Source organism: Microchirus variegatus (genome assembly GCF_963457635.1).
Source record: "Microchirus variegatus genome assembly, chromosome: 7".
In the NCBI taxonomy this organism is placed as follows: Eukaryota; Metazoa; Chordata; class Actinopteri; order Pleuronectiformes; family Soleidae; genus Microchirus; species Microchirus variegatus.
This window is the reverse complement of record NC_139808.1, coordinates 25,623,301-25,649,194: the sequence shown is the minus strand read 5'-3', so window position 1 is coordinate 25,649,194 and position 25,894 is coordinate 25,623,301. Positions and strand designations below refer to the sequence as shown.

Here is a 25,894-nt window from a genome sequence, read left to right as displayed (position 1 = left end):
TTAATAGACAATTTGATAATTTAAAAAAATTGACGAAAACGTCATACTATGCTATGTCGTACAAAAGTGACGATTTTTTTTGAAAAAAAATGTTTGGTCCAAAATTTGACAAAAACATACAATTCTGTCCTTCAAAATTTGACAATTTCTTTTGAAAAAAAGTTGTAATCAACTATATTTCTTATCGATTAATCGGTTTCTGATTTGTTTTAGCTTCTTAAATGTGAATATTTTCTAGTTTCTTTGCTCCACATAACAAAGGGACAAAAACAAGACTTTTGAGAACATCTTCATTGCCAGCTTTCGACAGATTCATCGCGTATGAAAACAATAGTTAGTTGCAGCTCTAGACCGTATGTGATGCAGGCGACTGCAGCCGCCGCCCTCTCTGACTTCTTGTCCAGAGTGTCAAGTGTCCCATTGTTTGGTAACCTCATCCCTGTCCTCCTCTGGTTTCAGACTAAAGCAGCCTACGTGCTGTTCTATCAGCTCAGAGACGAGGAGCCCCCCCCCCCCTCCAAGCCTCAGGCCTCGGCCTCGCTGGGCGGAGCTCCCGACGCCGCAGCAGCCGACGACCACATGGACACAAACTGAGAGGACATAAAACAGAGAAGGGACGCGCACTGAAATGCATAGAGCAAAGCGAGACACTTGGATGCACACAAAGCTACTTTAGTGACAGAAGACTCCACAGACTTGACATTACTCCCCCCCCCCAAACACCTCCCTCCCCCCCTCCCCAGACCTTCCCTGTATTTTGGTATTTTGTCTTGTATGTTGTCAACTAGAGCCAACAGCCTTGTCAGAGACTTCCTTCTTGCAGTGTGTGGAGGGGGAGGGGGGGAGGGAGGGAGGGAGGGGGTGTGGCCTGCTGATGATGATTTCTGAACATAGTTTTAGTATTCTGGAACTAAAGACGGGATAAAGATTGTCTCACTGGATGAACGGAATGTTAGAAGTGCCCTCGACGTATAACATAGGTAAATCTGTCGCTCCCGAGACTACAGTCGTAAATATATAAACATAAGCCAAATGCACACGTTTCAACCAAAGTGTTTCAAGTTATTTATGATTAAAAGGAAAAAAAATGTACCAACTTGTTCGACGTTAGCGAAGATAACTGGGACCGCGCCTCGGATAATCTCAGCAGTGACGGGGAAAAAACGCTGCGATTGACAGTCGTGCTCCTGCTGAATCAGTGATGCAATCTAAAACCGCAGTGGGGACGAATGTGTGTGTTTGTTTTGTTTTTTTCTTTCTCCCAAGGTTTTTTATCGACGAGGTCGTCGGGGTTCTTGTTCGCAGCCTTTTTCCGTTCTCTTGACTCGCAGCAGTGGGCTCTGCTGTCTCTCGGACCCTAAACTTGTGAGATAACGTCTGACCTTGCTTCAAATTATTTTTTGTTATTTTTCCCTCCTTTTTTTTTTTTTGTAATCACAATGCAAAAGCGGCCTTTTTTGATTCCTGCAACCTGACTTAAAAAAAAACAAAGGAGGCACTTTGAATTCTCTTCTTTATCTACCTGCTACAGGACGGTGTTGTTTGGCGTTCAGGTTCTCACACACACACACACACATATACAAGGATGATTTTAAACGTGTCTTTTAAGCATATTTTAATCTGCTGCCTGGATCGGACCCCTAAGCTCACCCTTGCGATGGCTTGTCCTCATTAGTCGTGTACATTTAATGCAGATCTGTATTGAAAATGGCTGTTATTTGATATTCTTCAAAGCACACACACACACACACACACACACACACACACAGAGTGAATCGAAAATAAACAGAATATAAAACTGGTGCTTTTATTCCTGAAAACTCCCGGTCGGTCATGAGGAAACAAAAAGTGCATGTGACTTCAGATGAGGGGGAGGCAGCAGCAGCAGCAGCAGCAGCACATGACGTTTTCAATTAGTTTTCCTGAGAGAAAAACAAAGCTACTACACTTAGTTCTAACGGGGGTTGAATGTGATGAGAATAAAGTGAAAGTTTACTAAAAAGTTGGGTTTCAGACGTCGAGTGACGCCAGAAAACATCATATCTGTTTATATAAGGCTTAAATTCAACAATTCAACAAACCTTTTCCCCTTCCTTCAATCTCGGAATCACTGAAGAGATGTAAATAATCACACTATTTTAAATAGGTGTATAAATTCTTGTCCTCATATTTATCTTATATTTGCAATATCTGACAATATTTGTTTTTCAAAAAAAAAAAGAAGTGAGAAATATTTGATTTCAAACTATATAAATAAAGACTGGAAGCCTCAACTGAAACGGGGTGCGGTGGTTTTTGTTTTGTTTGTAATAATAATTACACGGAGCAGAAATGAAGCTAGCCTGACTGCACTGTGGTGTAGTTATGGGATTTTCTTTGGCCCTGGAAAAACAGAAAGATGACGCAAACTGAATTGCATCATTCTGAATCATCACCTGCTTGACGTAAACTTAATTACACTGTATTATGTGCTGGCACCAGGAATAACAAAGGCTTGTTAGCTCTTATTTTGTTTATAACGTCAAATTTCATACGATGAACAGTGTAAGTTTGATTATTATTGAGTTTATTTTCTAATGTTTGAATTAATCCATCTTCACTACTTTATCTTCCACAACCACTCACTCGCACAACTCTCCAACAAGTAGCTTGCAAGCTAGCACTAGCTCCCAGTCCCTCTACAAATAGCTAGCTAAAGATTTCAATAATCGATAAACATTAATAATTCATTCAACTTGCTTACGTTTTCACGCAATCTCCCCATGAAGTTCGTTCAGTTTTGTCATTTTTAATGGCTCTTCCACAACCACTCGCTCTCACAACTCTCCAACAAGTAGCTTGCGAGCTAGCACTAGCTCATAGTCCCTTTCCAAATAGCTAGCTAGATTTCAGTAATCAAACGTAAACTTGCTTAAGTTTTCACGCAATGTCCCCTTCAAGTTCGTTCAGTTTTGTTGTGTTTAGCGGCTCTGTGTGTCTGTTTACATGTGCTTCCACACTTGCACTTGCCAATATGAACAACAGAGGCCGCCAGAGGCCTGTTGCGTGGACGGGGTTTAAGTCTGTCATCTCCGATTTCCTCGTTTGGGTTGAAATGAGCTATGAGAATAATGTTAAAACACACAAAAAGCTCTCGATTCAGAGTGTCCGATTTAACCACTCCCTCTCACAACTCTCCAACAAGTAGCTCGCGAGCTAGCACTAGCTCCCAGTCCCTTTCCAAATAGCCAGCTAAAGTTTTCAATCATCAAACGCAAACTTGCTGACGTTTCAACCTATTCCCCTTCAAGCTTGTTCAGTTTAATCGTTTTTAGTGGCTCTGTGTCCGTCTGTTTGTTTGAACATCCACACTTGCACTTGCCAATATGACCAACAGAGGCCACCAGAGGCTTGTTGCGCGGACGGGGTTTAAGTCTGCCATCTCCGATTGGCTCGTTTGGGTTGAAATGAGCTATGAGAATAATGTTAAAACACCGTTTGACCTAATTCCTTGGAGAAACCCTACGCATACACGGGGAGAACATGCTAACGCTAACCCTTCTTGCTGCAAAGGCGCAGAATGCAAACCACAACCCATGTTTGACCTAAATCCACAGTTCAAAAAACATTTAAGAGATCATTTTGAAAAGGAAAAATCAAAACATTTATTATTGCTCCTTTTAATATTTGACAAACCACAGCAGTGCTTTACACGGACTCGATGTTAGCTGAGAGGTTCAGCCTTTTACGCGTCATCAGATAACCTCCTCACATCTAAGCTGGTTTCGGAGGAAACCTTCATTTAGTAAAAGAACAGAACACAGTCATCGCGTACGTGTTTAGCACAGCAGGTGGAGGTGGACACCAGAGTGTCGGACCATCTACGGAAGCCGCGGAGGAAGGGAAGCATTTAAACGTGCTCACTAAGTGCGGAGAAGCTGGTGAAGATGGAACGATCTGTAGAAATGGAGGACGGGCTCTCGTTAGTTTAGCGCGCCTGGCTGAGGAGCTTCTTGATGTCGGCCTCGATGTCGCTGGTCAGGAACCTCCTGCTGTAGCGCTTGAACGGCGCCCCGTCAGGCCCGACAAGGAACTTCTCGAAGTTCCAGGCCACGTCGTTGCGGCACACGGGGCTCCAGATGATGCACTTTGGGTCGTTCATGAGGGCGGAGGGCTCGTCGCTGGGGAACGGCAGCTTCTCTCTGAGGAACGCGAACAGCGGATGGGCGTCCTTCCCGTTCACGTCCACCTTCTCCAGGAGCTGGAACTTGGGCTCGAAGCCGTTGCCAGGACGGACGTACTTCAGGGACAGCAGGATTTCCTCGTTTTTGCAGTTCTCCTGCGTGGGGAAAAAGCTGTATCAGAGAGAGTAAAACTCCGGAAGCGGATCACAAGGTACTGGTGTGGATTAAAATAATAAAAGGATCAACAAACCTCAACCTGTGCCTGAAGCACTGATCTTAATCACGGAAAACCAACGGTTTGTCTGTGATTACTCATGTATTTAACTGACAACAAACATCTTATATTTACATTAACTTTTGTCTTTTCCTTCAACAGGAAGAACCAGCTCCACTTCACTTAACTTCCCGCTTCCAATCATCATTAACCTTCTATGAATGAGTTACTGAGCAAATATCTGGGCAGAGGTCAGAGGTCACCAATTGTTACTTATTAACGTTAGGTTTATACTTGTTTTTAAGTCTCTTGATGAATACCGGTGTGTGACCTCCTGTTTTCATGTATTCAGTTTATACTTTTTTGTTGTTTCAAATATACGACACAAAATACAGACTGGAAAGACTCATAATTAAAAAATGTTAACGCTAAAAAGGTCCATTGTGCAACCTTATAATACTAGCCTTAATATGCTAGCCAACAATATGTTTGTACAAGTATGTCATCATTTGAATATAAATGTGTATATATATATACACAATTTTTGTTTCTACTGCAGCCCAAATGGACAACATTTTTTCGGTTAACTTAGATTTTTCCAAATTTTGCTCACAAAAACTAACAAAATAAAGTATGTTATTATATTATATAATGTGCCTCTCATCTGTATACCATGTGTATATGTACACGCATGTATTGTAGGGATATATTATTTGACTAAAAATATTGAAATCTCAGCTTGAAGAAAATAGTCTAGAAAAACAGAGCAGGTTGAGAATATAATATATAGTGTTTTTTGTTGTCGTTTTTTTTAAACCTTTTTTTAAAGAGTTTATCCTAATTGACAAAATCTGAAAATGTTGAAAAATATTGGTAATACTTCCGGGAAGTAAACACAACTACAAAACATACCAAAAAAAAATAAAAAATATATATTTTTTAATAATAATAAATGAAAACCCTGAACATTAAGGAAGAGTTGGTCCGTCCTCACCTGGTGGCCGAACTGGTTGCAGGGAACCCCCAGGATAACGAGCCCCTTGTCGGCGTAGCGGCCGTGGAGCTCGTTCATCTGGGTGTAATCCCTGCTGGTCGTTCCTCAGAGAGACGCCACGTTCTCGATGAGAACCACTTTTCCCTGCAGAGAGGAGAAGTTAAAGGTTTCTCCGGTCAACAGTTTGGCCGAGAGCTCGTAGAACTTGGCTGCCATTCTGGCGCTCATCAATATTTCCTTTCCAGCGAGATATATAAGAGCGTATGTCCTCCTTCTCCTTCTTCAGAGTCAGAAAGTCCGTCTACTGTGACTTTACTTACTCCTTAGAGCAAACCCTTCAATTGTGAACAAAGAACAAATGTCACCTGTCAAGATAGTTCACCCCACCTCCTCCTCCTGCTCCTCCTCCTCCTTCTACTTGTTCTACTTCTTACTACACTATACGATAATAACAATAAGTATTATTGTAATTCTTTGTCTTTATTGTAAAAAAAACAAAACATTGTTGTTATACATATTATTTAGGTTTTAATGCTAGTTGATAAACAGCACAATAGTTGCATTTACCGCCCCCTTCTGGTCAGGAGTGTGAATCAGAGATTACGGCCTGCACCATTATTCTGTCTGCGTAAAACAAACTAGATCAAGAAAAATACGAAAAGGGCCAAACTGAAGATAATTTTTAAAATATATTTTGAGAATAAAGCAGTAATAATAATAATTATAAAATTGCAAGAATAAAGTCGTAATATTATGAGATTATTTTTTCTTTCGATGGAGTATTAGGGCCAAACTGAATATATATATATATTTTTGGAGAATAAAGTAATGTTGGCGTTATAAATATTATTTAGTTTTAATGCTAGTTGATAACCAGCATAATACTTGCATTACTGCCACCTTCTGGTCTGGAGTGTGAGAAAAACACGTATTAATGTGAACTGAAATAGATGCAAAATAAATAACTTTCTATTTTTGTCCTGTTTTACATGTTTATTACTCAAAACCTGACCAAACATCTGTGTAATTTGACGACCTTTAACGAACGATCGCTTCTTGCTATGTCACATGACTCAAAATTGTCAGTTAGTGAAAAACATATACATTTTTATTGATTAAAAAGGTCATAATAATAATCTAAGTTTTCACTTAAAATATATATTTGCTTAATTTTCACTTTAGATTGTTGTGATTTCAGTTCGTCTGACATTTTTACATGTGACGCACTATTTAAACGTCATTGAATCGCTTAAACAGTACGACTGAAGGACGCGCGCAGGGGTGAAGCATCTGAAACAACAGTTGACTCTTCGATGTGGTTGCGCAGGAATAATTTCTCTGTGGTTGCGCTTGTTTCCTTCTACAGCGTCGCCCGGAAAGTTTCACCACATTATTACAGTCATGGGAGAAACCAAACTCCGCCCAACAATGTAGAGCACGCTGTAAAAACAAGCAATCACATTTAAGGGACTGTACAAAAACATGAAAACATGTGTTTTAATCTCGTTAATATTGAAAGACTTTGCATTTAGTAGCATAATATAGAGTAACGTCACCAGGATAATGCTATAAATGACCTACGAAGAGAAAATAATCGGACTATTTTGATGATTTTTATGATTTTACGTCCAGCTACAATCACTGCTCCGCTACGTCACACGGAAGTGGACTGTGTTCCCTGGCTCTTTTTGATGACGCATTAGCACTTTGGCGCGGAAGTTTGTTTTGTAAATGGAATAATAATCTGTCGTCGTCTGTTTTTGAGCAGTTCTATTCAATCTGGAATAATTCCCCACAGACAACAACAAAATCACGTCGTAACGACACACGCGAGGTGTGTTTTCTGGCTGCTGACTCACTTCCTGTCTTCATCAATACGTACAGTTTCTCTACATTTACGCTTGTAGCGTACAGTAAACAGCGTATGTACATGTACATGTACAGTGATGTTAGCATGTTCGTGCCTTCTCTGCTAAACTCTCTGACGTTTGTTGTTCTTTTAGATGATGCGCAAAAAACGACGCTCCTCTGCGTCTGCGGATAAAGGAGAGACATCCACCACAACTAACAGTAAGTTCATGTGATATAATGTCACCAAATGACTAGTTTTAATTTAGTTTTAATTTAGTTTTAATGTTCGTTTTTGTAATATGGAGTATTTGCTAGTAAGGGACAAGATTCAAAACGGCAGAGGTGCAAAGAGTACTGAAATATTCGACTCAAGTAAAAAGTACCACCATTTATTAACATATTACTTGAGTACAAGTAAAAGTACCAGTATTTTGATAACATTTTGCTTAAGTACAAGTAAAAGTACCACTAATTTGATAACATTTTACTTCAGTACAAGTAAAAATACCACTATTTTGATAACAATTTACTCAACTACATGTAAAAGTACCACTATTTTAATAGCATTTTACATTTGTACAAGAAAAGTACCACTATTTTAATAAAATTTTACTCAAGTACAAGGAAAAGTACCACTGTTTTGATAACATTTTACTTCAGTACAGGTAAAAGTACCACTATTTTGATAACATTTAACACAAGTACAAGTAAAAGTACCACTATTTTGATAACATTTTACTTAAGTACAAGTAAAAGTACTGGTGTAAAATGTACTGACGTTAAAGTACATAAAAGTAGCTTATTTAAAATGTACTTAGAGTAAAAGTTACTTAGTTAAAGTGCTGACAAAATAAAAAATGAAATGTAATATATGTATATATGTTTTTTTTAATTCAGGCCAACATTTTTTACTTGGTAACGGATGTGATTTAAAACGTAGCAACTAAAAACATATTGAAGTAAAAGTACAAATTTTGAAATAAAAAAGTACACAAAAAACCTACTCAATTGCAGTAACACAAGTAAATGTAATTCACTACTTTCCACCTATGCAAAAAGGTCATAATAAGTATTGTGTGTCATAAAAACCCAGCAAAAATGCCATTTTAAAAACAATCCAATCCAACTTTATTTATAAAGCACTTCAAAAACAACAACAGCTGAAACAAAGTGCTGTACATCAGAGATAAATACATAAAACAAATAAAACATACAAACGTGTGACCTAATAGACCTAAGAACAAACAATACAACAATAAAAATACTGTAGAAAATATGAAAACAACACAAATAAACAGGTCATACAATAAAACTATAAAAAAATATAAAAACCAACGTCCCATGCTGGGTTGAAAGCCAAAGAGTAAAAATGGGTTTTAAGATGCGTTTTAAAAGAATATTAGAGGACACAAAGTCTTCAGTCTACAAGAAAGTAGCCGACAGACTAAAGTGCACACATGAACATAACATAAATCTCTAATCTCCCTCTCTCCACAGAGGCAAAGAAGAGCCGCAGCAACACAGGTCGTCATCCTAAAGTCGCCGTTCCGGACGTCACTAATGAAAATGCTTTCACCATCTTCCTGAGAGAAGCAGGCGTCACCTTAAAGCGAGGTGGCGCGTCCAATGAGATCGGTAAACGTACTTCCAAAACCAGTCTTTGGCCAAATCAATAGATATTGTTGTTTAAATAATATTCATTAACATTTTCTCCTCTCTCCGTAGCTGTCGATCAAGTCGTCTTCCAGAAGAGGATAGAGCAGCAAATACGGAAGAGTCCCAACTACCCCGGAGTAAGTAAACACACACCATCTGTGCTGTGTATATAATACACAGAATTCAGTCTATTGTGTTTCATTTGTGTTTTAATGTTGTTATTTCAGGTTGTTCAGGAGTTCATCACCGGGTTAGAGAGTCACATTGAAGACGCAGAGAGTTTTAGGAATTGCCTCCTGCCGTGTGTCCCACGGTTGTCTGACGGAAATGACAGGTAAGCCTTTTTTAAGAGAGACGGTTATCGTACTTTACACTATCTGCCAAGACAGGTTGGGGTGAAATGAATGGTGATGACATGTATGGTAATAATAATAATAATAATAGTAGTAGCCTGGAAACTGGATCTGGATCCTGCAACCTGCAAAATGAGGACACAGAGAGGGGAAGGAAAGACATAAACTAGGGAGAGAAAGAACAAGGTTCATGTAAGTTCATGTAATATAATGTCACCAAATGACTAGTTTTAATTTAGTTTTAATGTTCGTGTTTGTAAAATGGAGTATTTGCTAGTAAGGGACAAGATTCAAAACGGCAGAGGTGCAAAGAGTACTGAAATATTCGACTCAAGTAAAAAGTACCACCATTTATTAACCTATTACTTGAGTACAAGTAAAAGTACCAGTATTTTGATAACATTTTACTTAAGTACAAGTAAAAGTACCACTAATTTTGATAACAATTTACTCAACTACATGTAAAAGTACCACTATTTTGATAACAATTTACTCAACTACATGTAAAAGTACCAGTATTTTGATAACATTTTACTTAAGTACAAGTAAAAGTACTGGTGTAAAATGTACTGACGTTAAAGTAAATAAAAGTAGCTTATTTAATATGTACTTAGAGTAAAAGTTACTTAGTTAAAGAACAAGGTTAATGACATATAATAAAGTCATATTCATACCCTGAGGGTGAGAGAGTGAGTGTGAGTGCACCACAGGAATTCCCCCAGCAGCAGTATATAGGTCTATAGCAGCATAGCTTGGAGATGGTCCAGGTTTCTATAAGCTTTATGAAAAAAAGGAAGGTTTTAAGTCTAACTGATCCTCTTTGTTGTTGTAGTTCTGCCAGCTCATTCCAGGAAAGTCTGCTACGCATGCTGTTGGGTATTGAGATTCTGCAGGTAAGAGTTTTTACCTCTGACAAAGTGGTTTTTAACGGAATTTTTGGGGGGATGTAGGTTGTAATGCAAATTCTACACATAATGTGAATCCTTTATCTTCATTTTTCTCTCACACAGACTTCCATCATAAACACCTTGCTTGAAAAAGTGCCTGAGTTTATGCTCGATGGGTCAGTATTTATTTATTTATTTAACGTATTTATTTTGAAAGTTTCTTTCCCCCCATTGTCTTCTTTCTTTTCTAATGTCATCTGTTTGTGTTCCTCACAGAAGCGCAGACGGAGGACTCAGCGTTCCACGCATGATCGTTAACCAGCTGAAATGGCTCGACAGGGTCGTGGACAGCAAGGTCAGTCATTCCTCTGATGATAGGGGTTTTTTCTTGTATATATCATTTCCTCACACAAACATGTGTGATGTGATGTTTACCTCTGCCCTCTCTCTCTCTCTGTGACTGCAGGATTTGGCAGAGAAGCTCATGGAGCTGGTGTCTGTAGCTCCAGTGGATGTAGCACGAGACATAATCACCAGTCTGCCCGAGATACTGGAGGACTGTCAGCACAATGACATCGCTGGACAGCTCAAGTGTGTACACTATTACTACTACTATTACTACTACTACTATTACTATTACTACTACTATTAGTATTACTACTACTACTACTATTACTACTACTACTATTACTATTACTACTACTTTTAGTATTACTATTACTACTACTATTAGTATTACTACTACTACTACTATTACTATTACTACTACTACTACTATTACTACTGCAATGACTACTACTATTACTATTACTACTACTACTACTACTATTACTATTATTACTACTACTTTTACTATTACTACAATTTCTACTACTAGTACTACTATTGTTGCTACCACTACTACTATTACTACTACTACTACTACTACAATTACTACTACCGTTACTACTACTACTACAATTACTACTACTACTACAATTACTACTACTATTATTGCTGCTACTACTACTACAATTACGTCTACTATTACTATTATTACTACTACTATTACTACTACTACTACTATTACTATTACTACTACTACAATTTCTACTACTATTACTACTAGTACTACTATTGTTGCTACCACTACTGCAATTACTACTACTATTACTACAATTACTACTACTATTATTACTATTACTATTGCTACAATTACTACTACTATTACTACTATTACTACTACTACAAGTACTACTACAATTACTACTACTACAATTACTATTACTATTACTACAATTACTACTAATACTACTACTACTACTGCCACTGTCTCTGATCTATCTGTGTTTTATTTTGATCTCATCTCCTTGTGTAGCTCTTTACTCCAGACGAACATATTACTATTACTACTATTAATACTACTACTACTACTACTATTGTCACTGTCTGACTTGTCTGTGTTTTATTGTTGATCTCATCTCATGTTCTTGTGTAGCTCTCTGCTCCAGACGAACACTCAGCTCACCGTTCCCATCCTGGACGCTCTGTCTAGTCTGAACCTCAGCTCCTCATTACTCACTGAGGTAGTAGACACACACACACCCACACACACGCTCACAACGTTCATTATGACTCATTAAAGGCTTTAGTGAACATTTACTCGTCTGTTTTCGCAGGTGCGTGGAGCAGTGATGGCAACGTTGGCTGCCGTGCAGCTGGAGGACCTGCCTGTGGTTGTCAAGTTCATCCTACACTCTGTGTCGGCCTCTGATGCAAATGAGGTTAGATCTCACTTCCAATAATGGTTAGCTGCAACTAACCATTATTCTCATAATCGATTAATGGTTTGGTCCATAAAAAGTCAGAAAACGTTGATCAGTGTTTGTCAAACCCCTCTTGTTTTTGTCCACAAACCAAAATGATTCAGTTTTGATGATTTCTTTATGTGGAACAAAAAACGAAGAAATATTCACATTTAAGAAGCTAAAACAATCACAAATCTTGTTTTAATAATGAAAAAAGCTTCAAACTGATTAATCAATTATGTCTACAGCCATATTCTTGTAGTTGTACTTGTTTGAGAATCAGTGACATCTAGTGGTGAGACTGTGTAATGTAATAAATGACTGTAGATCAGGGAACTACAGTGGCCTTTGCTTGCCAGAAAAGATCTTTTCTTTGTTTTGTTTTTCATACTAAGCTCCACTTTAAACGTGACATCACAAGATAGCCACCTCTGTAAAGCAAGACCTTCACCCTAAAGACATTATAAAACACACTTAATTCAGTATTTACCAGTAAACCCTCTTATTTTGAAACACAGGTGGTGAATGATCTCCGTAAGAAGCTGGAGCTGGAGCAGTGTGTTCTCCCTCCAGTGCTGCAGGCCTCTCAGAGTCGCATGAAGAGCAAAGGAGCAACAGAGTAAAACAACACACGATGGTTTTTTTGTGTCAGTTTATGCTGTAGGAGAAGAACTTTTCTCTAATTTTTTTTTTTGGCACAGGGTCACGTCCACTCCAGGAGCTGGAAACAGCATCACACTGACGTTGGACGGCATCAAGTCAGCAGTGAGATTTCAGAAGACTATTTCAGAGGCTTGGCTCAAGGTGGGTTGTTGTTTATTGAGTGCAATTTCTTTCTTTTTAATCATTAGCAATCATTTATTTGTTTGTCTTTCGCCTTTGTTGTCTTTCTTAAGGCGATTGAGTCGGTGGATGAAGCCGAGGACCACAAGGTGACTGTTATCTGTTTTTCTTCTTTATTATTTTTCTTCTTTTTTATATGAATATCTTCTATATGTATGAGACTAACAATTGTTATTATTTATTCAGCTAATTATTACTAATCTTTAGGTAAAGTTTGACAAATTTTGCTTCTCAGAAATGTGATAAATGTTGCACTTAAACCTATTTTTGTGTTCATTTGAAAAGATTTGTTTTTTTGAAGACCTGTTTACTGTATGTAATATTTAATTAGTAATATATAATATATATATATGTATGTGTGTATATATAATCCCGGCCGGGCCATTTCCAGGTCATAGATCTGCTGGTGCTGTTCATCCTCCACTCCACCAATGCCAACCTGAGTCGACGAGGAGCAGAGAGAGTTCTGAAGCTTAAAGTGAGGACAGGACTCATTCCGGAGACTCTGCTGCAGAAGACCTTCAGGGACTATTCCCAGGTGAAAAAAAAGAAAAACGCTCTATTTTTGTGACTTCTGCACAATTATTGCTACTTTATATCACAACTAAAAATGCAATATAAAACTAATCAAAACTTGCATAACATAAGCCTGTATATGTGACCTATAAACACACACCCAGGATGTCCATATAAGGAGTTGTGCATTATTCCTATAAGGCAATTTACCACTAAGGGTTAATCAACTGATAAATGTGTTATATTTCTTTTAATTGTTTCAGGTCTTGCGAGGCTATTTCCCGTCCATCTTGTCTCTGGCTCAGTGCTTGTTGCGCTCCCATGACCCCTGTGTGGTTCCTTTCAGCGGCTACATGTACCGACTCTCCTTCACTGTGTTTGACTCCTACTGCCAACAGGTGGGTTTTTCTTTATAATCTCATTATAAATGTGCTGCTTTTTTAAATATTAATCTCTGTTTTTAAAGTGGAATGTGTTTTTGATTTGTTTGACAGGAGGTGGTGGGCTCTTTAGTGACCCACGTCTGCAGTGGCGTGGCGGGGGAGGTGGACATGGCCCTGGAGCTTCTCTGTGACCTGGTATCAGAGAAACCCACAGAAATGGCTCTTTATGCCGTCTTTGTTAAGGTAAGGAGGTCACACTAATAAACCAAAATGTTACAATCTGTGTTTGGTTTAGTTTTTGACTGAGCATTAATATGATGTGATTTACAGGGAATTCTGGACTACATGGACAACCTCACGCCGCAGCAGATACGCAGACTCTTCCACCTCCTGAGCAGACTGGCCTTTGGGCAGCAGCAACAAGGATCTCACATTCAGGTGAGCAGTCATACCTTCACATGTCCTGCCTTTCCCATGTTGTGTCTTTTCTCTAATGTCTGTTCTTGTCCCCCCCCCTCCTCCACCCTGTCAGGACGACATGCACATCGTGATCCGTAAACAGCTCTCCAGCACTGTGCCAAAGTACAAGCGTATCGGCATCATTGGTGCCATCAGGATTGTAGGCAGCATGGGGGCCTTCAGGTGAGGTGTAGGCGCTTTACAGCAGCTGTCATTTTCATTATTTCCTCTCTCTGTGTTCTGATCATTCTTTATTTTTAACATCCAGGCCAAAAGTGAAGGAGACACAGAATGAAGAGTTACCACAGGAGACGTTAAGACAGGTAAGATAGAGTAGAGCTGCAACTAACGATTATTTTCATCATTTGGTCCATAAAATGTCAGAAAACGTTGAGCCGTGTTCCTCAAACCTGGAAATGACGATGTTCTCAAATGTCTCGTCTTGTCCAAAAACCACAACAATGAATGATTGAGTGATTTCTTTGTTCTATGGAGCAAATAAACCAGAAAATATTCACATTTAAAAAGCTGATCTATCTATCAGCTAAAAGTTAACTAAAACGATTGCTATCTATCATCAACTAAAAGTTAGCTTAAAGTTAGCTAAAACAATTGCTATCAGCTAAAAGTTAGCTTAAAGTTAGCTAAAACAGTTGCTATCAGCTGAAAGTTAGCTTAAAGTTAGTTGGATATTCTTCATGTGCTTATATCTTTTTAGCAAACGTGTTTCATCAGTCATTTATGTTTGTTTTAACCGAGAATCTTGTAAATGCTTTACTATATTGTAAGTAAGTTAACTATTCTTTATTTGGAGATTCATGGAGAGCTGATGTTTGAGGAATATGTACGATTCTACTATTAATATTTACTTGCTTCCCTGCAGGTGACGGCTCTGTTGGAGCTCGTGAGGTCGAGCAGCGAGAGTTCACCCGAGGCCGCGGCTCTGTTCCACGATGAACTCGCCAATCTAATCTCCAGCTCTACTCTGGACCCGAGGGTGCAGGTGTGTCTCAGAGTGTTTGAAACCACCTTTTATGAACTGCAGCTTCTGTTCCTACAATCACTTTGATCCCCTCATTATATCTCTCTTCCCAACAGGAGAACATTTCAAAGAGCGTCATAGACGACTTTCAGAACGACTTTGTGGTCGATATCCACCCTGAAATAAAAGGGTTAGTAATGGATAGAAGAATTAGACATTGATTGACTTTTATACTATTTATTCTTGGTGTCATTAATCCCTCCTTCCCTCCGTGTATCTCAGTTCCTTCCCTTTACCCGTTCATTTGATGTACAACCTGGAAGTGTTGGATGAGAACAGCATCGCCATCAACCTGCTGCCTCTGCTGGCCAAAGATATTCAGAACAAAGGCGAGCAGAAGAGTCAAAGCAAGAAGGCGCACAAGTCAGTCCAACTTCCCCTTTCTTATGTTCTGCTGAATAACAGCATTTAATCTGTGATGATCTGTATTTGACGTTTGATAGAATCAGATCTGTGTGATGATTTTACAGAAGAGTATTAGTATTAAAAATGAAAGAAAGTAAAAACGAATAAAACTTTTTTTTCCTCTGAATTCTGACTTTAATCTCAGAATTCTGGCTTTAATCTCGGAATTCTGACTTTTTTCTCAGAATTCTGACTCTAGTAATTCTGAGAAAAAAGTCAGAATTTCTTAGAATTTTAATCTAAGAATTCTGACTTATGATTGTGACTTTAATCTCAGAATTCTGACTAATAATTCTTACTTAAATCTCAATATTATGACTTTTTCTTTAATCTCAGAATTATAAACTTTTTTTCCCCTCAGAATTATGACTAATAATTCAGACTTTTTTTCCTCATAATTCTGACTTTAATATCAGAATTCTGACTTTAGTAATTCAGAATTCTGACTTTCTTTAATCTCATAATACTGACTTTTTTCTTCAGAATTCTGTCTTTAATCTCAGAATTCATGCTGTTTTATTTCTTTTTTGCACATGTGGTCCTAATACTCTTCTGTCTGATCTAGATTTCTGATTTGTTTATTTTATTTTATATATTTCCAGGAGAGTGTCTCCTCTCTGTCTGGCTCCGTTTTTCCGCCTACTGAGACTGTGTGAGGAGAAGCAGAATCCTGGAACCCTGGAGAACATTGACGGTCTGCTGGGTAAGGAAGAGGAAAGAGACTGTCATTTAAGCCTGTTTGTGTTCAGTGCTGTTTGTGTTCAGTGCTGTGTTTGTTAAATAATTACTGTCTTTGGTATGGGTCAGGCTGTCCTCTGGTCCTAACAGACATGGGTGTAGTGGAGAAAATCGAGAGTCTGTCGAAAGCTGAGAGGGAGTTTCTTTGTAACTTACTCTTTTACACCATCAACTGGTTCAGAGAGGTAACTGCATGTTGAATTTACATCATAGTTTTCTCTAATTATGAGCTCTGTGACTAAAGTCAGGCTTTGTTTTCCTGCAAGACTGTGAATGCATTTTGTGGGCAAAAAGAAACTGAGATGAAGATGAAGGTGATGACCCGACTGCAGAACATCACGTACCTTCAGACGCTGCTGGAGAGGGTGTTGGCTGGTATGTATTTGACTAATTGAAGTCTCAATTATGTTTCTCAAACGTTTTGTCTTATTTGTTGTTGTTATCTATCTATCTATCTATCTATCTATCTATCTATCTATCTATCTATCTATCTATCTATCTATCTATCTATCTATCTATCTATCTATCTATCTATCTATCTATCTATCTATCTATCTATCAGCTAAAAGTTAGCTTAAAGGTAGCCAAAACAATTGCTATCAGCTAAAAGTTAGCTAAAACATTTGCTAACAGCTAAATGTTATCTTAAAGTTAGTTAAAATAATTTCTATCTATCTGTCAGCTAAAAGTTAGCTTAAACAATTGCTATCAGCTAAAAGTTGGCTAAAACAAGTGCTGTTAGCTTAAAGTTAGCTAAAACAATTTCTATCTATCAGCTAAAAGTTAGCTTAAAGGTAGCTAAAACAGTAGATATTAACTAAAAGTTATCTTAAATTTAGCTAAAAAGATTTCTATCTATCAGCTAAAAGTTATCTTAAAGTTATCCAAAACAATTGCTATCATCTAAAAGTTAGCTAAAACATTCTTAAAGTTAAATCTTAAAGTTAGTTAAAATAATTTCTATATCTATCAGCTAAAAGTTAGCTAAAACAATTGCTATCAGCTAAAAGTTAGCTAAAACAATTGCTGTTAGCTTAAAGTTAGCTAAAACAATTGCTATCTATCTATGAGATGTAGCATGTACTGTATATAGATGTAGCATGCTACACTTGTCCAGATTTGTACTCCAGAAAGACATATACATACACACGCTTTTAATATTTAAGGTTTTTAAAAAATCTTCTGTTAGTTAGTAACAAATTAGTTATTAGTTAGTAATCTTAATGTGTGTTTCAGGAACACCTGGTTTTGTTCCACCTGTTGCTAACTTCGATGGAGACGGCACAGAAGGAGCAATACTGAGTTCCACTGTTCCTGTGAACAAAGCAAAGAAAGGTAATAAAGCTCAACACCTTTTTGTTTTGATGAAATACTTCAAATAAATATTTAGTATAATATATGTAAATTCCTGTATGTTATGTAGACGGTACAGGAAAGAAGAGGAAGGCAGCCGCTAAGAGCTCCTTAGACAACAGCTCCCTGCACGATGAGACAACTGAAGGAGATGAAACTCAGCAGGTAAAACTTCAGCACTCACGTTTATCTCTTTCTCTTTTTTTAATATGACCAAGCTAAAAAAAAAACTTTTTTCTTAAAGGAGCAGCCCGAGAAGGACAAGGAGAAGGAGATCTTACACGGAGTCAGTCTGGTGTCCTACAGACAGTTTTTCAGGGAGCTGGACGTGGAGGTGCTCAGTGTGCTGCAGTGTGGCCTCGTGTCTCGCTCACTGTTGGACTCTGAGCTCCACACCAAAGTAAGACCAGGACTATAGTATATTATATACTGTGTGTATATCACTACACATACAAGTTAAAGAACACTTTAATAATAAGATATTTTGACTTCACTGAGGTGCAAGAGGAAGTCCTGCTGGGTCCTGCCGAGCTCGTGCTTCTGCTGGAGGACATGCTTCGCAAGCTGGAGTTCAGTCTCACCTCTGCTCCTGTCAAGAGAGTGCCGTTCCTCAAGGTACGAATCATTAACACTTTTGAGCGTTCAGGTGACAAACATGTCTTTTTTTAAAAGCCTCAGGTGGCAGGAGTTTCCAGGTTATTAACATTTTGACACAAAGGAGGTGCAGAAGTTTGAAGATTTGCCTGAGGGAAAACCTTGTTCATCTTTGGCTAAAATTGCTAATACGAGACACGAAACACTGAGTGAAATGTTTTCTTTTTCCAGGCAAGAGCCGATAAAAGCGCCGGGTTCTCCCATCTGCAGCAGAGGAGCTCCAAGGACATCGCCACCTTCTGCGTCCAGCTGTTACCTGCACTGTGCTCACACTTGGAGAACTGCCACAACCATTTTCAGGTAACAAAAATCACACACTCGGTTAGAGTGAAAATCTGATTTTTAATCTTCAGAGTCAGCCAATTATTACTCATGTATGTATATTTATCCATTTACACTGTAAATTTATGAATGAATAACGTTAAAATTACAGACTTTAGTTTTATTGCATTTTTACAAAGTGTCCCAGGTTTTTCTGGAAATGGGGTTTGTAGTAAATCACTGCGGCTGTCACTCCTTGTTTTCATCATTTATTTAATTTTTTTTAAAAAGGCAGAATTCTGAGATTAAAGTCAGCATTATTAAAGTCAGAATTATGAGAAAACAGTCAAAATGCTGATTTTAAAAAAAGTCTGAATTATTTATATTTAAAAAAACAATTTAAATCAGGGTTTTTTAAGTCAGAATTCTGAGGGAAAAAAATCTGAATTATGAGATTGAAGAAAAAAAGTCAGAATTCTCATTTTTAAAAAAGTCAGTTTTATCTTTTTTTTTAAAGGCAGAATTCTGAGATTAAAGTAAGTCAGGATTATTAAAAGGAACCCCGGCTATAAAACTTGTAGTTCTTAAAAGATAAATGTTAGTATCAGTTTTAATAAATTGATATAAAAAACCTTCTTGAAGTCTTCGTTTTTATAAAATTTGTAAAAATAGTTTAACTCGTAGGTCGCCATTGTTGTTTACGTCGCAATGCACTCTGGGTAGTGACGTAAAAAGGTTGACTGGGGGCTTCGGGACCCTGTTGTGACTGTTCAGCACAAACATGTAATCTGTTCAGCCTTTTCAATTTGAACCCGAGCGAAACATACAGGAGGAGGACAGCACTGACAATGTTTCACAAAACGAGCATCAAAATGAAGCGCAAGAAAGACGGGATGAGGCGAGAGTGGGACAAAACCTGTGGTGTACGTGCGGCAACTGCGTCTCCATATATGGATATACAGTGACGCGGCGACTGCAGACGCGGGTTGTCTGCTCAGGAGAGCATCCAGCGTCTCTCGTCTCTGCCGCTTTTTAACGCGAATTTCACTCGCTTCACGCGGGCGTTTAGGCTCCTTATGTGGGAGAATTGTCGGACAGGCATTTGGTTTACGTCTCCTTTTTTATCCACCCGCTCCGGTGAGGTCTTTTAGCAGCTGTGGGCGACTTTCGATTGGCTTTTATCGAAAGGCAACAAGGGAAGTGCTGTGAGTTTACACAGCTTTCCCACTGACAAGAGGAGAAAGGAGTGGGAAGATGCCTGTGGAAGGACAACTTCCTAAAGATCCGCGGCTGTGTTCTCGACATTTTTCGCCATAAGCATTTGAGGCTTTTAGTCGACCACAGCTGCTAAAAGACCTCACCGGAGCGGGTGGATACAAACGGAGACTTAAACCAAATGCCTGTCCGACAATTCTCCCACATAAGGAGCCTAAACGCCCGCGTGAAGCGAGTGAAATCCGCGTTAAAAAGCGGCAGAGACGAGAGACGCTGGATGCTCTCCTGAGCAGACAACCCGCGTCTGCAGTCGCCGCGTCACTGTATATCCATATATGGAGACGCAGTTGCCGCACAAACACCACAGGTTTTGTCCCACTCTCGCCTCATCCCGTCTTTCTTGCGCTTCATTTTGATGCTCGTTTTGTGAAACATTGTCAGTGCTGTCCTCCTCCTGTATGTTTCGCTCGGGTTCAAATTGAAAAGGCTGAACAGATTACATGTTTGTGCTGAACAGTCACAACAGGGTCCCGAAGCCCCCAGTACAACCTTTTTACGTCACTACCCAGAGTGCATTGCGACGTAAACAACAACGGCGACATAAGAGTTAAACTATTTTTACAAATTTTATAAAAACGAAGACATCAAGAAGGTTTTTTATATCAATTTATTAAAACTGATACTAACATTTATCTTTTAAGAACTACAAGTTTTATAGCCGGGGTTCCTTTTAAAGCCATCATTCTGAGCAAAAAAAAAATCGACTCTAAAAAATCGACTCTAATCCCAGAATTCATGCTGTTTTTTTCTTTCATTTTTTAAAATTATATATATATTTTTACATGTGGCCCTAATACATTTACTTCCAAATCAAATATGCATTCCCCTTGTTTTAGCTTAGTTGTGAAAAGCAAACTCCTTAGCTTCAACCAATCAAATCATCATTTTTAAAAGGTCAGTGTAGAGCTGCTTTTTAATGGAATGGCCTTGCCCTGGAATTCACGCACTAAAAGATTTTCATCTCCCCCAATTGTTTTTGACAATGTTTCACGTATTTATTATTTTATATAAATACACGCTGCAGACACTGCTAACTGTTAACAACGGTGTCGTGGACGGACCGGCCACAGACGTACAGGAGCAACAGTTGATGACGTCCTGCTATCAGCTGCTCCTGCGGGTTCTGAACACCACCTTCAGCTGGTGAGAGCTGGTGACACTGATGTCAGTTTGGTCATTTAACTTCTTCCTGTTGACTGTTTTCTTTGTGTATTTTTGTCCAGGTCTGGATTCAGTTTGCCAGGTCAGAGAAGTTTACTGAAGAATGCTCTGGGAGTTGTCGCCGAACGACTCAAGGGACAATCTGAGTTGATCCTGGAGAAGCTCGTTAAGTGAGTTACAACAGCTCGGTCATTTCCCGAAAAGCAGAATAAACGGTATATTTACCGTCTCTTTTGTTTCAGACACTCCTTTAAGTACCTGCTCAACTTCAGCAGCACGATGCCCAGTCTCAGCACCGCTCTGTGTCTCACCCAGCTTCTGTCCACCGTGTCGGAGAAAGGAGGAAACCCTGCTGCCTTTCGAGAGCAAACCGGTCAGTTTTTAAATCAGTCTGTAACCATCAACAATCTCCTGTGAACTGTCGTGATTCATTGCTGATTTATTTTAATTTTTTAAAATCTTAGCTTCCCTCGTGAAACGTTTCCTGAGTCAAGACTGGGTAACAGCCAGTGGAGAGAAGGAGCGAGGGAGCAAATTCAACGAAACACTTCACACTCTTCTGAGGTGAGTCGTCTGCAATTGGGTTTGTGTAGAATGGGATGATGGCTGGAATTTTTAACAGGACATTGCCGTTCAGAAATGAGGAGTTTTGGTCAAATATCAAATATGTTTGAGCAGTAGTTTCAAAGATGCAGTGCAATGAAAACATATGCGCCTTTGAGGCTAATATTTTAAGTAAGTAATACATGATAATAAATAAGTAGTAGAACGTAAAAGTAATTGTCTACACTCTCAGATTCAGAACTATTGAGTTTTCATGAGTCAGAATTATTAAAGTGAGAATTATGACTTCAATCTCAGAACTATGACTTCAATCTCAGAACTATGGCTAATTTTAAGAATTATGACTAGTAATTCTGACTCTCAGAATTATGACTCAATCTCAGAATTCTGACTTTAATCTCAGAATTATGACTCAATCTCAGAATTATGACTTTAATAATTCTGACTTTAATCTCAGAATTATGACTCAATCTCAGAATTATGACTTTAATCTCAGAATTATCCATCCATCAATTATCTACCGCTTCATCCTCCACCAGAGGGTCGCGGGGGTGCTGTGCCTATCTCAGCAGACATTGGGCGATAGGCGGGGTACACCCTGGACAGTTCGCCAGTCGACTTTAATAATTCTGACTTAAATCTCAGAATTCCGACTCAATCTGAGAATTCCGACTTTAATCTCAGAATTCTGACTCAATCTCAGAAGTCCGACCTTTTCTCAGAATTATGACTTTAATAATTATGACTTTAATCTCAGAATTATGACTCAATCTCAGAATTATGACTTTAATCTCAGAATTATGACTAATAATTCTGACTTTAATCTCAGAATTATGACTCAATCTCAGAAGTCCAACCTTTTCTCAGAATTATGACTTCAATCTCAGAATTATGACTTTAATAATTCTGAGAAAAAAAATAAAAAAAAATCTCGGAATTCATGTTTTCTGTTTTTTCTTTCTTCTTTAATTAATCTTCTGTACTATTTACTTTGTAAAATAAATAAATTTTATTCAGCAACTGTTTTAGCTGCACTTGAACTATGATGGAAACGGAATCAAAGTCACAATTAATCAGCCCCTCTTCAACCCCTTTTAAAAGTGCATCGTTTTTAGTTGTGGTATTGTTATGCATTTATTTATTTTTGGTCTTTGTCTTTGCAGCATCTACCTAGAGAACGTGGATGACGTGCTGACGGCCGTGGAGGAAATAGCTGAAAATCAAGTATCTGAACTTGTTAGTGCATCCAAAGACGAGGGCTCTTCATCGTGGCCCACTCTCAACAGGTAGATCCTCGTCTCCTTTCTCACTTTCTCCTTAGAGCACAATGGAAGTTTGCTTTGTGCAGCAGTGAGTTATAAAAAAAAAAAAACAAGAAGCCACCAGCAGCTGGCACCCTCTCAGCCTTCACAGCTGATTACAGCAGTGTAATGTAAACTGTAATTATCAGACATAACCACAGTAAAGAATATAATCAGACGTGTTTTGGTTATTCCTCTGCTAATCTTCCATTATTTTCTGTCTCCACCCCTCCCTCCCTCCCTCCCTCCCTCCCTCCCTCCCTCCCTCTCAGGCAAACATTCCTGGTCTTCTATAAAGTGATGATGGCAGAGCTGGAAAAAGCTGCCAAGAAGATTCCTGCGAGCAAAATGAGTGATGACACTGAGGTCGGCCACAAAGTCCACTGTGTTCTTTTTTTGTGTGCATTTGTTGTGTGTCTGTGTTTTGTTGATCAGATTCCACTAATTTCTTTCCATATTTCAAGAGTACTAAAAGTCATGCACTTTGGCCTGAGTTTTCCCTGTATTTATGTATTTAATGTGTATTCGGGCTGCTGTAATCCCTGACTCTGTCTGTTCTTAGACGCAGGGTGAGAAGCTGCTGACGTGGATCCTGGCTGTGCGAGACTTTAACATTCTGGTCAACCTCGTCAAGGTACATTATCTATTAGTACATGTTATTAGCTTTAAATGTATATTAAGCTGATTGTGACTCATTGCGTTGCCTCTATTCAGTTTATTTGAATACGATTAAAGTCATAATTCTGAGATCAAAGAAAAAAGTAAATTCTGAGATTAAAGTCATAATTCTGAAATTAAGGAAAAAGTCAATAATTCTGAGATTAAAGAAAAAGTCAATCATTTTGAGATTATAGTCATATAATCTCAAAAAAGTCATAATTCTAATAATTCTGAGATGAAAGAAAAAGTCAATAATTCTGTGATTAAAGAAAAAGTCAATAATTCTGAGATTCAAGAAAAAAGTCATAATTCTGTGATTAAAGAAAAAGTCAAATAATACTGTGATTAAAAAAAAGTCAATAATTCTGAGATTATAGTCATAATTCTGAGATTCAAGAAAAAAGTCATAATTCTGTGATAAAAAAAAAGAGTAAATAATTCTGAGATTATAGTCATAATTCTGAGATTAAAGAAAAAAGTCAGTAATTCTGAGGTTAGTCAGAATTCTGAGATTAAAGTCAGAATTCTTAGAAAAAAAGTCAGAATTTCTTAGAAAAAAGTCAAAATTATTAAAGTCTGAGATTAAAGAAAAAGTCAGATTGCTGCTGACATGGATCCTGGCTGTCCGAGACTTTAACATTCTGGTCAACCTTGTCAAGGTACATTATCTATTAGTACATGTTATTAGCTTTAAATGTATATATAATTTGTAATGTATGCATGATAACTATATATATTAAACTGATTGTGACTCGTTGCGTTGCCTCTACTCATTTTATTTTAATGATTTTAATACAGTTTCACTCATATTTAGCCTCCTCTTTATACATTACTGTTAAAAAATGTAAAGTTAAATTCACCCGCTCAGCTGTTTTCCTGCTGTTTTTCCTGCAGGTGTTTGATTCCAGACCAGTTCTCAACGTGTGCCTTAAGGTGATAAACTGTAGTTCCACAGTATAGCGTCTCACATCCAGGTGCAGCTGATGTATTAACCAATTTTTAATGTCGTTATCTCATAGTACGGTCGTCTTTTCCTGGAGTCTTTCCTGAAATTGGGAATGCCGCTGCTGGACTACAGTTTCAAAAAGCACAAGGTACACATTCCTTCCTTCCTTGTCATTCACACATAGTTTGTCGTGTGTGTGTGTGATGTACTGTATGTGTGTGATTGTCTGTGCTTCAGGTGGAAGTCCACAAACTTATAAAGACCTTCCAGCTCAGCACCAGGCAACTCCATCACATGTGTGGCCACTCCAAGGTGACTACACATCACACAGTCTGGACACGGCACGTATTTATTATACAGTACAGTTACTCCTCAGGTGCTCAATAATCACCGCGTGTGTTTTTCCGCGCACAGATTCGACAAGATATGAGCCTGACCAACCACGTGCCGGCCCTGAAGAAGAGCCTGGAGCTGTTCATGTACAGAGTGAAGGCCACGCTCACGCTCAACAACTGTCAGGAGGCGTTTTGGATGGGCACTTTGAAGAACCGCAACCTGAAGGTTCGCTGCATGCGGCATGGCTGGACGTGTGTGTGAATTGTGTGAAATGAGCGTTTTTGAATAATCGTCTCACGCTGTGGATGTTTTTTTGTGGCGTACGCTGCAGGGTGAAGAGATTCTGTCACAGAGGTCACAGGACAGTGACGATGATGATGACGACGAGGAGGAGGAACGTCCAGCGAAGGTTGAGGTACCTGCGTCTTTTTTTTAACAAAGATGTTAAATATGAATTAATTTCCCTGTAAGTCCCTGTAATGCTGGAATTCTCTGTGTCTCTGAGTATAGCTTTTAGTGTCAAGACTGACAAAGGCAAGGAGGACGCAAAAGCGGCATTGCTCGAGCAAAGTGAGGCAACTGAAAACTAGTGCTGTACAAAAGGTTAACGCGCGCTAACGCACGGCACGTTTCCATGACAACTGACCGGAAAAAGACGCGAAAGGTGTCATGTTTACGTGCCGCGACACTGTGAAAGTGTGAAATTCTTTTTTTATTTACTTACTTTTACATGTATGTGTTTAGGGATAAGCAGCACAAATGAGTAATACAGTCGTTGGCCAGCAGACTGTGGAAACTGTAAAAGGCAGTTGTGGGCTGACATGATCATTTTTTAGAGCTCTAGAGAAAAAGACAGTGATGATTAGTGGTGGACATACTGTCGTTGTCAGGGAAACGGTTAGATGTCTTCGTGTAAGCATTAATTAGCTGTAGGCAACTGGACTTGCCTGAGATAAGTTTATGTTTGCTAATGTTTCTCATGATTTTTTTTCCCTCCAGGTGCAGAAAAGTGACTCTGAGGACGACGAGAAGATAAACGAAGTGAGTCATGAGGATGAAGAAGACGTTACAGAAGATTCTGAGTCTTACTAA

At 38.6% G+C, this 25,894-nt stretch overlaps 3 protein-coding genes across 3 annotated transcripts in view; 2 read left to right on the top strand and 1 right to left on the bottom strand.

The window, feature by feature from the left end:
• The window catches only part of usp4 (ubiquitin specific peptidase 4 (proto-oncogene)), a gene marked incomplete at its 5' end in the record, with an annotated part of 15,577 nt that extends 13,388 nt beyond the window's left edge, over positions 1 to 2,189 (top strand). The window contains one exon of the mRNA XM_083892131.1: positions 460 to 2,189. Within this exon, the coding sequence (XP_083748257.1) occupies positions 460 to 594 (135 nt within the window). The 3' untranslated portion in view covers positions 595 to 2,189. The remainder of the gene's footprint in view (positions 1 to 459) is intronic.
• A 1,461-nt stretch (positions 2,190 to 3,650) lies between these two features.
• On the bottom strand, positions 3,651 to 5,681 carry gpx1b (glutathione peroxidase 1b). The gene is made up of 2 exons (XM_083892140.1): positions 5,372 to 5,681; positions 3,651 to 4,318 (listed from the first exon to the last, which is right to left on the bottom strand). Exons 1-2 carry the CDS (start codon positions 5,597 to 5,599, stop codon positions 3,968 to 3,970), a joined length of 579 nt encoding a protein of 192 aa, XP_083748266.1. The 5' UTR covers positions 5,600 to 5,681; the 3' UTR covers positions 3,651 to 3,967.
• Positions 5,682 to 7,374: 1,693 nt separating this feature from the next.
• Positions 7,375 to 25,894, top strand: fancd2 (FA complementation group D2; the record flags this gene model as incomplete). Its single annotated transcript, XM_083892007.1, has 43 exons — positions 7,375 to 7,441; positions 8,720 to 8,857; positions 8,948 to 9,015; positions 9,106 to 9,212; positions 10,064 to 10,124; positions 10,242 to 10,294; positions 10,395 to 10,473; positions 10,585 to 10,709; positions 11,596 to 11,683; positions 11,777 to 11,881; positions 12,424 to 12,524; positions 12,607 to 12,709; positions 12,802 to 12,837; positions 13,140 to 13,286; positions 13,528 to 13,662; positions 13,759 to 13,890; positions 13,978 to 14,085; positions 14,180 to 14,289; positions 14,375 to 14,429; positions 14,990 to 15,109; positions 15,205 to 15,278; positions 15,371 to 15,511; positions 16,156 to 16,256; positions 16,361 to 16,476; positions 16,558 to 16,666; positions 17,528 to 17,626; positions 17,715 to 17,809; positions 17,889 to 18,044; positions 18,143 to 18,259; positions 18,470 to 18,598; positions 20,859 to 20,977; positions 21,058 to 21,165; positions 21,238 to 21,368; positions 21,460 to 21,559; positions 22,723 to 22,845; positions 23,133 to 23,226; positions 23,423 to 23,494; positions 24,415 to 24,453; positions 24,540 to 24,614; positions 24,704 to 24,778; positions 24,881 to 25,027; positions 25,134 to 25,217; positions 25,802 to 25,894. The coding sequence occupies 43 exons, from the start codon at positions 7,375 to 7,377 to the stop codon at positions 25,892 to 25,894; spliced, it is 4,335 nt and encodes a 1,444-aa protein (XP_083748133.1).